Source organism: Papaver somniferum, unplaced genomic scaffold, assembly GCF_003573695.1.
Source record: "Papaver somniferum cultivar HN1 unplaced genomic scaffold, ASM357369v1 unplaced-scaffold_10, whole genome shotgun sequence".
Taxonomy (NCBI): Eukaryota; Viridiplantae; Streptophyta; class Magnoliopsida; order Ranunculales; family Papaveraceae; genus Papaver; species Papaver somniferum.
The window spans coordinates 7,394,120-7,409,140 of record NW_020618825.1 but is presented as its reverse complement, the minus strand read 5'-3'; the positions used below and the strand labels follow the sequence as shown (position 1 = coordinate 7,409,140).

General features: G+C 37.5%; 3 protein-coding genes across 5 annotated transcripts; 2 read left to right on the top strand and 1 right to left on the bottom strand.

The window, feature by feature from the left end:
* The first annotated feature begins 332 nt into the window (after window positions 1-332).
* Window positions 333-1,535, top strand: LOC113326260 (F-box/kelch-repeat protein At1g57790-like). The gene has a single exon (XM_026574022.1). It carries the CDS (start codon window positions 333-335, stop codon window positions 1,533-1,535), a length of 1,203 nt encoding a protein of 400 aa, XP_026429807.1.
* A 7,216-nt stretch (window positions 1,536-8,751) lies between these two features.
* On the top strand, window positions 8,752-11,492 carry LOC113326077 (CTD small phosphatase-like protein 2). Of its 2 annotated transcripts, XM_026573883.1 has the most exons (5): window positions 8,752-8,881; window positions 9,695-10,197; window positions 10,716-10,850; window positions 10,977-11,053; window positions 11,135-11,492. In XM_026573883.1, the coding sequence occupies exons 2-5, from the start codon at window positions 9,738-9,740 to the stop codon at window positions 11,291-11,293; spliced, it is 831 nt and encodes a 276-aa protein (XP_026429668.1). In that variant the 5' UTR covers window positions 8,752-8,881; window positions 9,695-9,737; the 3' UTR covers window positions 11,294-11,492. The 2 variants fall into 2 exon arrangements, with proteins under 2 accessions (XP_026429668.1, XP_026429667.1); XM_026573882.1 differs by having other exon boundaries at window positions 10,716-11,053.
* On the bottom strand, window positions 11,457-14,592 carry LOC113326076 (probable protein phosphatase 2C 42). 2 transcript variants are annotated; one of them, XM_026573880.1, is made up of 5 exons: window positions 13,984-14,592; window positions 12,985-13,352; window positions 12,621-12,857; window positions 12,317-12,409; window positions 11,457-11,951 (listed from the first exon to the last, which is right to left on the bottom strand). In XM_026573880.1, exons 1-5 carry the CDS (start codon window positions 14,321-14,323, stop codon window positions 11,652-11,654), a joined length of 1,338 nt encoding a protein of 445 aa, XP_026429665.1. In that variant the 5' UTR covers window positions 14,324-14,592; the 3' UTR covers window positions 11,457-11,651. The 2 variants fall into 2 exon arrangements, with proteins under 2 accessions (XP_026429665.1, XP_026429666.1); XM_026573881.1 differs by lacking the exon at window positions 11,457-11,951 and having other exon boundaries at window positions 11,966-12,409; window positions 13,984-14,590.
* Window positions 14,593-15,021: the final 429 nt, after the last annotated feature.

Below are 15,021 nucleotides of genomic sequence, written 5' to 3'. Positions count from 1 at the left end.
ATTCCAATTATTTACACTGATCAGAGTGGATATGGGAAGGTAGTCATCCAAATAAGAGTGATGCGGTTGGATTTTTCTGCAATGGCGTGGAAGATGGTGTATGGCATAGGTGACCATGTTCTATTTCTAGGCAGCGGTTACACCACAGCTTGTTGCTCTGCAGCCGAAATGGGGATTGCCAGGGGTCTTGCTTATATTACACTTCCTCGCGATCAGAATTTGTATAAATTTGACATAGAAAGTACTGGTAATTCGGTTATTGTAGCTGCCGAATCCATGGAAGGATGGATCCAGATTTCATCATGATGTCTAACGGAAAACGAGAGGAAAATATGGTGCGTAAAGATGCTTGCAAAAAGAACTTAGCAAATGCAGTTCGTGGCCATGAGGATTGCAAACATGTAGGAAAAGACAACGCAGGAGATTTTGCAGAAATGAAAGCCTGTCCATGGGGTAATCTTAACGGGGACATGGTGGAGTCTATAGCGAACTCTCTTCATCGACTGGATTACATTCATCTTCGTTCAGTATGCAAAGCATATCGAGCGCTATTGCCAACTGCAATGTTTACATCTAATACAAGAGGCACACACTTATCTCCATGGCTGATGTTTAGTAGAGATCACAATAGCACCACTTTCAATTCTTTAAACCCCATGCACAACAACGAGAACTACCTCTTAAACCACTCTGATCTCATGCGAACTGTAATCCGTTTTCAAAAGGGAGGTTGGTTACTGGTGTCTAAGGAAAAGATGGAGCATTGTTTATTCTTTTCCAATCCTTTTACAAGAGAGACTATCAAACTCCCAGAATTACCAGTTGATTTCACCTTCTCCAGTGTCTCATTCTCTTCCTTACCTACATCACCAGACTGCGTAGTTGTCTCCATTGAGCTACAAAGCTACGACGATGACCAAGTCGTCTGTCTCTACTTCATCAGAAAGGGGGGAGAATTTTGGAGTTCTCGCAACTTTGGCGGTTCTGATATTGAAAACTACATGCCGTCACATAACACTCCAGCTTTCTACAAGGGGAGATTCTATTTTGAAGATTATAACGGAAGTTTAGGTGTATTTAACATAAAGAATAATAGTTGGAAAGTTCTTGAGGAACCCTATCAGCCATTCAGTGACATTTATCCAAGTTTCTTGGTTGAGTGTGATGGAAAGCTTTTACTAGTAAAACTGGGACGTCATGGAACGCTGCTTGGGATTTACAGATTTGAGAGGTATTGTGTTAAGGTTAAAAATTTGGTAAAGCATATGTTATTCGTCAGCCACATCTCATGTTTCTCGGCAATTGCTCCGAATAGTCACATGGCGAACAAAGTCTACTTTCTTAGATTATGTATGAACGGGGAAGGAGTGTTATTCTACTGTCTTGAAACAGGTAGTTATCGGTCTTTTAAAAGTCGACATTCTGCCTCAAATTTTACTGACACAGAGGGATGGTACTCAAACTGCACTTGGATTGAACCAAACTGGTCGAAGTCCACTGCTCAAGAGCTTGAATGGGTTAACTCAACCTCCTAGAAATTTACTTATTCTTTATTCATCTAAGAAAATGCACTACAAAACTTTTGATTTCCTGTCTTTTTGTTGGTGGTGTTATTTTTTCTTAATTTTGTTTATACTGTTAGTCTAAGTCATATCTTTTGCTATTCTGATGGCAATCTGGTAGTGATGAAGATGCCTTCTTATGTTTGATGGCATGAATATCATTATATCAAAAGTAAGTAAAAGTTCTTTACGTTTTTGAGCTGGCATACTATTCTAGCAACATAATATCCTTCTTGTAATCACAGAAGGGTTTCCTCTATAATTACTTTAAAATATCGCTTCGCGAAAATAAGAACGGCTAAAACAGATGAGTGCGGACGGAGTCATGTTTTGTGATTATTCTGCATTGCAGCATGGTGCAGCGAGAGCAGCTCCATCCCTGACCAATCTCCTTAAATTCTGAAGTTGAGAACTAGCACTGCCTCTAGAACTAGCACTAGCCAGGCTTTTAAGTAGTGCAACGCGAATGCTGACACAAGAGAATTACCCAATGAAATCGCCGGATGATAATTCTAAATCATAAATGACCTGATTTCAGAACTCGTCGACACTTTAATCTAATTGGAAGATTCAAAAAAGAATTTCCATGGATGAAAAAAACAGAAAATCAGTTCGGTTATGTTGCTTTAAATCGATTTCCAGAAGTGAGAAAACTAACTTTCTATAAAGTGAAATGTTTTTGGTTCTTACTTTTGTTTTTGGAGAAGCAAAAACGCTTGCACTTTTGTATAAACTTATAATTATTTTTTTATTTTTAAGCTTGGCATCGTTAGGGGAGACCCAAAAGAATTAGGGGTGACTAATAAGACAAAATAGGGTCACCCAATACTAAAATAAAACTACCTCTTATCTCAATTTTTTGAAATGTCCAAAATGCCCTCCATAATCGGTAGACAATACTACGATCGGTAGTTAAAACGGTAATCTCGTGATGTTAATTTTCTACTGATTATGGTAGTAGTCCCAAGTTCAAAAAATTTCAAAAACCAATGGAATTTTGAATATCTCTATTTTCACAATCGGAAGTTTCATGATGTTTATTATCTACCAATTGTACGATCGGTAGTCTCGTGATGTTCTTTTATCTACCGATTCTGGTAGTAGCCCCAAATTCAAAATTTTCAAAAACCAATTGAATTTTGCATTTGCACATTCGGTTGTTTCGTGATGTTTATTTGAAAAAGCGGGGGTCAACAACCACACTTAATATTTCTCTTAGCAATCTGTATGGAAAAACTCCAATTTACTTTTAAGAGAATCAATTAGACAGTCAGAATCAATCTTAAATTAAGAAAAGGACGTCCAAGAGTTATATTTCTATTTCTCAATTCAATCTGCAATCAAACAAATAGGAATTTGCGAGCCCGATTGAATATAATAAATAACTTGGACGGTATGAAAAACCAATATCTAAGTGTCAATCAATATAATCAACAACCAAAGGTTGGATTCACAATTGATTGAACTTACGCACAACTTGTGATATTTCAATTATATAAACAAATATAATGCGGAATAGAAAAACCCCGGGACCTAGTCCATATGTGAACACCACATTGTATTAAGCCGCTACAGACACTAGCTTACTGCAAGTTAACTTCAGACTGGAATGTATTTGATCCCAAACCAATCTCATACTGATCAAGGTACAATCGCGTTCCTTACGCCTCTGAATCCCAGCAGGACTCTGCGCACTTGATTCCCTTAGATGATCTCACCCACAACTAAGAGTTGCTACGACCCAAAGTCGAAGACTTGATAAACCAATCTGTCTCACACAGAAAAGTCATTGAATAGATAAATTTGTCTCCCATGGATATACCTATGATTTTTGTTCCGTCTTTTAATAAATCAAGGTGAACAGGAACCAATTGATATACCAGACTTATATTCCCGAAGAACAGCCTAGAAATATCAATCAGCTCACAATAATCTTAATCGTATGGTAGCGAAACAAGATATTGTGGAATCACAAACGATGAAACGAAGATGTTTGTGACTAATTTTTATCTTGCCTATCGGAGATTAAATCTCGAGCAAATCTTAGAGAAGATAGTACTCAATCACGATATGAAACAGCAAGATCAGAACAAGCAACTACAGATAAAATAGTTGGTTCTGGCTTCACAATCCCAATGAAGTCTTCAAGTCGTTAACCTACATGGTTTTGGAGAAAAACTAAGGTTAAAGGAGAATCGACTCTAGTCGCAACTAGTATCACACAAGAGGTGTGGGGATTAGGTTTCCCAGTTGCTAGAGTTCTCCCTTACATAGTCTTCAAATCAGGGTTTGCAATCAATGCTACCTTGGTAACAAAGCATTCAATATTCACCGTTAGATGAAAACCTTATTAGACTCAAGTTAATATCTTTCAACCGTTAGATCAAACTTAGCTTGTTACACACAAATGAAAAGTGACTTCATTTAGATATGAGTAATCGTACCTAAACGTGTGCACCTTTGTTGGCTCGACAATATTTAACCGAAGTTAGCCATATGAACACTTTCATATCAACCATATTCCTCTAAACCATAACTAGTTCAAATGACTCAAATGAAACTAGTTGTAGAGTTGTTCAATTGTTTATATTCTCATAGAAGTATACAAGACACAATTTAAGCAAAATCGATTTTGATTCACTTGAATCAATTCATGAACATCATAGACACGGTTTCCAAAAGATTGCATTTCTTATTATATAAATGTATTAGTTCATGAACAAACCGATTTTATAACATAACCTACTCAAGTATGCAAACGGGTACGCATGCTTAAGTGGCCGAACTAAGTTTGGGTTCGCCAGTATGCGAACGGGTACGCATACTTTCCAAACTCAGTTGAATTTCCGGGACTTGAACCTCACGCCAGTGCGCATATCGTTATGCATACAGGTTCTCGGACTTTCACTAACCAACCAATACGAATACGGGTATGCATACTATAGTTCCCGGACTTGGACTACATATATGAAAGTATCATACTATGTTATATCCAATCATGGTTGTTTGTTCTAAACTCCCATTTCAATCATTGAAACATTCTTAGAAGATGACAATAGCCGTCTCACACAAACTATTAGCTTCAAAGCAATTTCCAAGTGATCGAATGATCAATACGAAACATTCCGAGTCTACATCAAATGACTTTCTCACACAAATCATGTAAGATGTTACAAGGCGATTTTCACATGATTATCTTTTTACTTTCGTCAAGAATATAAGATGAACTTGGTTAAAGTGAAAGCTTACCAACACATATTTCGATAAATATATCTAAGCGAGTTAAACTCAGCTCGAAATATCAAATGTATATAATCAAATTCTATATAGCTATACGGCTCTTATCTCAAATAGGATATAGAGTAAATAGACTTTTGAGTGATAGACGAGTTCAAGTCTCCACATACCTTTTGTTGATGAAGTTCCACAAGCTCCCCTTAGTAGTTTTTCGTCTTCAATCGATGAACGCCGTGAAGTCTTAATGCTCAACTACACTTACTATCCTAATCCAAGACTTAGTTATAAGTAGAATAGAAATCAAGACTTATAGTTTTGGCAACTAAACTTGGAAACAAGATTGAGATAGGAACGCTTGCGTGTTCGACCGAGCAGTGCTCTAACATTATTATCTACAATCGGTAGTCTGGTGATGTTCTTTTATCTACCGATTGTGGTAGTTTCACCAAATTCGAAATGTTCAAAACCAATGGAATTTTGAATTTATTTATTTGCACAATCGGTTGTTTCATGATGTTTATTATCTACCGATTGTACAATCGCTAGTCTTGTGATGTTCTTTTATCTACCGAGTGTGGTAGTTGCCCCAAATTTGAAATTCTTTCAAAAACCAATGGAATTTTGAATTTCTCTATTTGCACAATCGGTAGTTTCGAGATGTTTATTATCTATCTTCAAAAATGAGCATTCCGTTTACAGGGGCATATTTGACATGTTTTGACAGGATCATGTTGATCGTTGGATGATGATACATAGATGGTTCATATTGTCACTGTATAATATGGGTAATGATTATATCATGATCTGATATGGATATTTGACTTCTCTGTTTTTATTCTCGCCATTTTCTTCAGATTTTGCTGCTAATTGAAAGAACGAATATAGATTTCAACAAACCTCGATTTAATCAGAAACTTGTAAAGAATATATGTAATACCCCGATATTCGGCAGTGGTTGGCCGAATGGAATATAAGTAATGGTTTGTCGTAGCCTAACATCGAGGCCTGATGGTTTCACTTGACTGGGTTGTAGGAAAAACTTCCCAGTTAAGTGTACTCGGCCGGAAGTAGTCACAAGATGGGTGACCTCTCGGGAAGCTGCTGTTGGATGTCCGCAGAAGTGTCGTTGAAAAATTCCACACTGCTGGATAACCATAGTGGGTATGTGGGAACAATATCGGTGTTAGTTGGGCTACACCTGGGGACGATTCGCTTATACTCGGATGGGATAATATGCTGGGAGGTTATGCCAGATACTGGTCTCACATGAGACAAGGAACGTCTACATTATACCGAGGCCTTTTCAGCACAATTGGCTCCATAGTTGGCAGAAAACTCTGCAGTTAAGCGTGCTCGGGCTGGAACAATTTAGGGATGGGTGACCAACCGTGAAGTTTCTGCTGGATTACCGCAACAATGCCCGTTGAAAATCCCACACTTCCGGATAACTGCAGTGGTTAAGTGGGGGACAGTATCGGTAAAGGGACGTGTCATTATAAATGGTATCATAGCCGACGACTGTTCACCTGCTGAGGGTAAGAAGGTACGCTGAACGGGATTAACCCAAGTGCTTCTCATGAGGGCAGGGAACGTCGCAGATCTAGCCTTGAATATATTTTGGAGCCGAGGACGACTCCAATTTAAGGTGGTGGTATTGTAATACCCTGATATTCGGCAGCGGTTGGCCGAATGGAATATAAGTAATGGTTTGTCCTTTCCTAACACCGAGACCTGATGGGTTCACTTGACTGACTTGTGGAAAGAAACTTCTCAGTTAAGCGTGCTGGGTCGAGAGTAGTCAACGATGAGTAACCTCTCGGTAAGCTGTTGCTGGATGTCCGCAGTAGTGTCGTTAAAAATCCCACACTGCTGGACAACCGCAGTGGGTAAGTGGGAACAGTATCTGTGTTAATTGGGATACAACTAGGGACGGTTCGCTTGTGTTTGGGTGGGAGAGTATGCTGGGAGGTTATGCTTATTCCTGATACTGGTCTCATAGGAGGCAAGGAATGTCTAACAGCACAATTGGCTCCGGAGTTGGCATAAAACTCTGCAGTTAAGCATGCTCGGACAGGACCAACTAGGAATGGGTGACCATCCGGGAAATTTCTGCTGGATCACCGCAGCAATGCATGTTGAAAACCCCACACTGCCAAATAACCGCAGTGGTTAAGTGGGGACAGTATCGGCGGAGGGACGGGCCATTATAATATATGATCAAGAATAAAAAAACGGTGAACAAATCGAAGAAATATAAAAAAAAAAGAAAGAAATAAAAAGAAAAGAAAAGATGAAGATGAAGATAAAATAATACAAATTGAAAACTTAATTCAAGTCAAAACACCAAGATTGTTACAAATTTCTACAAGAATATAGGTGTTGATTTATTTGATGATGACTTCAAGACATGATTAGAGGCGGAAAAAGAAAAATTAGGGTTAAAGTTCCACCCCTACTAAGTAACCTGAAGAAAAAACTCAAATTGGATTCTGAAAAATGAAAATAGAAGTAGTCCAAATTTTAATTATTCTGTATAAGACTTCGGATGAGGCACACATAGATGAAGTCTCAAGATTGTTACTAGATTTGATCAATTGATTTAGCGTTTAAACTTGAGTTTTTCTACTGCTTGTTGGCTTGTAACATGAGAAAGAAACTTCAAACTTCATACAAATTAAATCATGAATCTCAGTAATATTTGGATATATGAAGATACAATGAAGATCGAAAAAGAAAGGGAATTAAAAGGAAACAGCGAAGAAGCAAAAAATAGATTTGAACATCTGTTATAAGGGCCACAGTTTAACCCCAAATCACCATATTATTTTGCACATATGTAAACTTCGGTATATCATCATCTAATGGCCAATGATAGACTGTTAAAACTTAAAACTCACATGTCAAGGGATCCGCCCTCATCTTCAAAAATTTTCGAAACCAATGGAATTTTGGATTTCTCAGAGAAGAAGAACATAGTCACAATCGGTGGATAAAAAAAAAATCGAAAAATGAGTCGTTTGTCCAAATATTTTTAAAACATGGTTCTAATAGACGAGTAAAAAATGGTATGGGTGAAATGGAGACTAAAAAAATAGCAAAGATGAAACTGGATTCATCCTGCCTTAAACTTAAAACATAGAGAGGATGAAACTGGATGCATCGTGATGTAAATTAAAAATAAGAAAAAGTATTTGTAAATGGGTAGAATGAAATTGTTTAAATCCTGGATATTTTTAAATTTTTTTCCATTTAAACAGTATCAAAATCTAGATATTTTTTTCACCCATGAATCGTTGATTTTATTCTTTTTAATCGTGGCTAATTCATTGAGGATGGCCCCTACAGACGAGGTTTTTAAGCCGTAAGCTTGCTTACTTGTGTGTTTATATCCAAACACCCTCTCTACGAGCAGAATTGAAAGTACGTAATGCTTACGCGCATTTCAAGCACTTGGGACAACGAAAGTGGAAAGAAAAAGACTTCGTTTTCAGCCATTCTCATTCCAAAACGTGTCAACACATAACTGGCATGCGTTTTTCTTAAACTTTCCAGGTATGTCTATACGTGTATCCATCTCATTGCTAACAATAAATTGCCTTTTTATCGAAAACCATCTCAGCCGTTTTACTAATATTTAAAAAAAAAGGGTAATTTGCATTACCGCCCCTGGAGAAGATCATATTTGAGTTACCTTTCCTACAGAACAAATATGAATAAAACCTCCTTTCGTCACTTTTTTCATGTAAACCCGGTTAGCTGAGTCAGCTGCTTCGTACAGCTGGATGCTCTTAGGGGAGGTAACTCAAATTATGATCTTTTCTAGGGAGGTAACTCAAATCATGATCTTCTCAGCTAACCGGGTTTGGATGAAAAAAGTGACGTGAGGAAGTTTAACTAATATTTATTCTGTAGGGGAGGTAACTCAAATTATGATCTTGTCCGGGGAGGTAAGGCAAATTAACCCTTAAAAAAAGCTACATCACTTTTTCTTCTCCTTCTCTTACTTTAAAATTCTCATTTCTTCACTCACCAAACAGAAACTAAGCTCTCTATGACTTCTGTTCTTCTTCTGTTGTTTTCAGGTATGAATTTGAATTCTTAATCGTATTTCTGATTCTGGGTTTTGTTTATTTTTGTATAATTTAGTTGTTTTTGTGATAAAAATGACTTTTTTTCTTTTTTCTTTTTTGGTGATGAAATTTTGAGTAATTATAATCATCATCATACTGAATGCTTAACGTGTAGATATATGCATATTTTCTGGGTTTCATCTGAACAATCAAAACCCTTGATGCAATTGAGTGAGATTGAGATTATGATTTCAGAGATGACGAAATTGAATTTCAATTTTTTGTTATCTGGGTTTTTTTATTTTGTTATTTTTTCTGATGATTGAAAATTTATTTGAATAATTCAGTTGAGAATCTAACATGGGTTTATCCTGAATTTCATTTTCATTAATGTAATTTTTTTATTTTTTGTTTGGTAAAAATAATTTGGTTGGAAAATTTTCGAACTAATTTTAGTTGATTTTTGAACTAGTTGACTCAGTAGAAATCGGGTACGATTGAAAATTTTCAAACTCTATGTTTTTAACCTGTAAATGAATAAGGTACACTCATGTCTTATCATGAATTTTGTGAAAAATACCTGCATTATACGATGTAGAATACAGGAACGTATCGATGAGTTTTACGTCTAGATCGCTTCAATTTTTGCATCGGGGTTGAATGTTGAGGTGTAACTTTGCATTAGTCTTGAGTGTTGTTATTGTTGATGGTATAATGGATTATTATGTGGTTCAATTAGTAGCTTTTTTGACTATTAACTCGCTCGTTAAGGTACTTGAAAATCATTTATGAGGTTGATGAACTTTTGGTCTTGGTGATGTGTAGGAAGGTGAAACCATAACTTTTGTGCATTACATTGGATGGGAGAATGTCGACGGATATGAGAAATGAGGATGGACCTCAAGATCTGTCATGTGTTTCGGATGCTCCGATGAGTCACTTCTCTACCAATGATTTAACAGAATATCAGCAAAGTAATTTTGACATGACTAGTACTTCGAATTATGGGGAAACATGTGGTTGGCCTTACAATGAGGTGCAGAATATTATGAGACAAGAAACTTCCGAGGATTGTGATGGGATGAGTGATGAAGCTATATTGAATTCAAATGATTCATGGTTGTATTTTGCAATTCAACAGCTTTCTCCGTTTGATCAAACTGTAACAGATGGTAACTACTTGGAGAACGGAGGCGAAGAAGAAGAGTTTTTCAATCCGTATTCATTTCCTACAAGTTCGTCAGATCTTTTGGATAATGTTCCAGATTTCCAACTGCAAAAGGAGCCACAAAAGAGACTGCCTATCACTCTTGTTCTGGATTTGGACGGTATGGACATCAAATTTCTACAGTGTTAAGGTTTTCAATTTGTCAGTGTCTGTCATTTTCTTTCCTGTCTTGAAGAGTGTATTTAGCAGTAAACTGTACTACCTCCGTTTCAGGAAAAGTGATATTTTCACTTTTCATTCACATTGAAAAAGTAAAAGTATCACTTTTCTTGAAACGGGGGGAGTATGATTCCCCAAAGACTGTAATCAGTTTATAGTAGGTTTTGGTTTAGCTAATGGATGTAATTGGACATCAGATTTCTACAGAGTTTAGGTTCTCAATTATGTTTATTTGTACATCATAAAAATTACGTTTCATTTTCTTGTCTGGGAGAGTGTATTTACCGTTAAGATGTATGATTCTTGACACTCCCTAGTCAGTATACATGTATAAGTTCAGTTTTCCTGTAAAGAGAGGGTGATTTTCGTAGGAGGTTTCGGTTTAGCTAATGAAAGTGCATGATGTTTGCTTGTCAGACTTGTTTTTGTTCATAAATATTTGTTCCTTCTTTGTTACAGAAACGCTAGTTCACTCCACGTTAGATACATGTGAAGGTGCAGATTTCAGCTTCCCAGTTCATTTCAGCACGCAAGAGCAGACAGTGTATGTTCGTCAGAGACCTTACCTGCGAATGTTCTTGGAGGCAGTTGCGGGTATGTTTGAAATCATCATATTTACAGCTGGGCAAAGCATATATGCAGAAAAATTGCTCGACATACTAGATCCTGATCATACACTTATTGGTCAACGCATCTATCGTGATTCTTGTGTCTTCTCAGAAGGAGGGTACGTGAAAGATCTGAGAATTCTCGGCCGTGATCTTGCCAGGATTGCAATTGTGGATAATTCCCCTCAGGTCAGAGTCGTTAACTCCGTTCAGATCACAGATCAAGATATAATGAAATAAGCTCATGTCATATTCTTGGTTCAAATGCAGGTCTTTCAATTACAAGTTGAAAATGGGATACCAATAGAAAGCTGGTTCGGTGATCCTTCAGATGATGCTCTGCTTTCGCTGTTTTTCTTCTTGCAAACACTTGTCGGAGTTGATGACGTCCGTCCAATAATCAAAAAGAAGTACGGTAGTCAGGAATAAACACTATGTGCTGTACATTGATCTCTACATTCAGTGTCGATGTTTCCAATTTATCGGGAAAATCTGTCCTTCCCCCATTGATTGCCAAAAGCTGGGCGTTAATTGTTCATAAGTAGTAGTTGTAATCTAACAAACATACGAATTTTTACATAATAATAGCTCCTACAGTAGAAGATTACTATTCCCTTGTTTGATCAAATCAGTTTTGGCACTGTGCAGAAAAACCGGCTAAACTCCGGTACTCAGATTACATACTCTAGAAAAATTAGCAGAGAAATTGTACAGAAAAATATAAAAAGAAGGGATCTGAGTTTCATGTATTTCGTGTGGTTGGCTCTTAAACCTTCTGTTGTTGTTGTCAGTGCTCCAGAGGACTTCTAATTGATACGGAATTGCCCTGTAATAAGCTTCTCGAGGCAAGGTCATCATTCTTTTCATCATCCTTTATGAAAAGAGTGATGATGGTTATATCGTCATGGTACTTGCGCCTATGTTGCTTGTCAATCCTGCAAAGATCTTCTTTGGTTGTATCATCATGGTATTCGCACATATCCTTCTCTTCAATCCTGCAGATATCTTCTTTGTCCTGCACTCTGGCTTTCTGACTCCCTGACGAAACCTGTATACAGTTGCTGGCTCTCTGCATCCCTGTCCAAAACTGTGTATAATTGCTTCATGCATAAGCCAAACCATTCCAAGAAATACTTGTTCAAAATTACAACTAGCAAATGCTCCTCTAGGAGATGTACATTCAAAGAAGTTCGCTATTAAATCCAACTAGAACAAGTTTCAACCTTGCGAAACTCCGGTCCTCTCAGATTATGGTACTCAAGAAAAATTAGCAGATAAAATTGTACAAAAAATTCAAAAGAAGGGATCCGAGTTTCATATATATCGTGGTTGTCAGTGCTCCAACGCACTTCTAATTGATACTGAATTGCCCTGTTGTGAACTTCTCGTGATAAGGTCTTGCTTTATAAAAAGAATGATGATGGTTATATCATCGTGGAAGTGGCGCCTAACCTTCTTGTCAATCCTGCGGAGATCTTCATAACGCATTTCTCTTTTTCTAGCTGCTTCCTGGAGCGCTGCTTTTAGAAGTATTCTAGCACTTCCCTGCACCAACAGATATTTGTCAGTCCAAAACTAGTGGCTGAATTCTCTAACACTTGAAAAGTATCAAATTTTCAAACACGAAATATTTTTTTGTGCAGACAAGAAACAAATTGTTCAATTATCACAGACAACTAGATATTACTGATATGCTACGCGAAGACAGCATCAGAAAAGCAAAATTGTTAAGCAAAGACTACAGGGGAAAACTTACTGCGCGTGGGTTCCTGTGAACGATTTCCACAGCTTGCTCGTTGCTCAAGTGTTCCCAAAGGCCATCAGAAGCAAATATAAGGAACAAATCATTTGGTTGAAGAGGAAGAGACATAACAGCTGGGTCCGCACTCAAGACGGGTTTCAGCATAGGTTCAGGCAGTCTGAACTTTCCAAGGATTTGCTCAGTGTTATACTTGTTATCCTTCAAATACAAATCACCTATCGATCTCGAGATCTGCATCAAATCCGAGACGAAACATTTGGGTTACTGAAAATTCCTCAAAATAACCCTTAGGAAGCACATAACAGAAGTTTGGACCTATAAAACCGAGGAAATACGAAAGGTAATCGTGAAGTGTGACCTGAATAATGCCTTTTACTCGCCAAACTCCATGTTTTTGAACAACTACTTGAGGGTCATCCGGGTGTAATTCTGTAAGTTCTTGTCTCACTTCCTCCATGTTAGCATTGTGTTCGCTTGATAATTGAATGGCAGCAACTCCTGTAGTATTACCAACCTTTTTCCCCAATACAACTCGAGAATCACCAAGATTTGCCACATAAAGGGTCTGTTGACAAACAACTCCAACAAGACAGCATGATCCGACTGTTGCTAAATTCGGCCGAATATCCCATAGCTGGTCAACAATAGCAGTATACCCTTGTTCCGTTTCAAGAAAAGCTCTCCGAATTGTCTCAGATGTCACACCACGAGCTTCTTCTGAAATCTCTGTGAATAAATCACAATGCCTAAATGATAAGTTCCTCTTATGATACAAACCCACACTCTCCAACTTAAGCTACTACAACACAGTATGCTCTACCCAAAACCACGCTACCACACTACGTTACAATCCATAATCTCAATAAAGCAAGATAAACAAGCTAAAACATGATACCCGGGAATTTATCACCTAAAGCATGAACAATCACACCAAAATGATTTCACAATATCCACGGGGCATTGCTCTACCAAACAACGTTACCGTACTAAGTTACAATCCATAATCTCAAATAAAGCAAGATAAACAATTGCACTGAAGTAATTCAAGAACTTAACAAGCTAGAACATGATACCCGGGAATTATCAGTCAATTGCACCAACAGCAAGAACAATCACACTAAACAAGTTTCGCAAAATCTAATTTAAACCTAATTTCTACTCACAAGAAAAGGGTTGTTCATATTTTATATGTTTCACAAATCCACATTACCTAATTCTACAAAATTTCTTCAATTTATCAAAACCCTAAGTTTTCATTCAATCAATTAGAAACCCAAGAACTGAAATTACACCAAAAATCAAAGAGAACCCAAATTACAAATTAATCGAATTGAAATAAAATAAAATAAAAACTCACCGCGGAAATGGCGATATAGATTATCACAGACGTAACGAGCAGTATCAGGACCGCCATGTCCATCATAAACACCAACAAAAGTAGTATCCCCACCAAATGATTCAATCTGAGATTGATCTTCAAGAACTTGATTAGCTTGAACAACAGCCATTGAGAAATCACCAGATGAACATTTACCTAATTCTTTATACCACAATAACTTATCATTCCGATCTCTCTTACCACCATCACCACCACCGCTGTTACTGAACCCATCATCAGATGATGATGAAGATGAGAGGGGATTAACAGAGAACGGCTTCCAGCAAAGGGAAAACAGTTTCTTTATTGATTTCAACATCCCCCCACATTCTCTTTCTCTACCCAACCTCTAATTTGATTGTAGTTTGAACAAGAATCCCCCAAATTCTTCTTCTTCTTCTGCTGCTGCTGCTGCTGCTCCTCTAGGTCTAGAGAGAGAGAGACTTGGGTTTCAGTGAAGTGTTTTGATGATGATGATGATGATGATGATGATGTGCAGGTGACGGAGTCACCGACTGTATAATTGAATGAATGGGAATTGGAAGAATTCTATTTTTTTAGTCAACACTCCAAACACAATTCTTAGCAATAAAGTAATGGTGGTGGTGGCCTTTTCAATTGGGCTCCTCTTTGGCCTTTATAGACCCCCCTGCCAACTTAGCCTTTTTGGGTCTAAGGAACCCGTTAGCAGCCTTCTTCATAGACAGAGGCGGAGCCAGGACTATAAAAATCACAAGTCAGGAGCAGAAGTCGGGAGAAAAAATATTCTTTTATACAATAAATCGATTTTTCTTTATTCTAAAAGTTATTTTAAAATTATGTAGTCAGGTTTTTTTTTATTTCCAGAAATCAGACTTCTGGATATATATCCAGACATCATATTAGCCTCTTAGATCCAAGGAACTACTAAGCAGGACAGTAGCCTTCTCCAGAGACAAAGGAGGATTCAGGATCGTAGGAGCATCTCTAATGCTAGAGATCCTCTTTGGCCTTTTATAAACCCCTGCTAATTTGAGT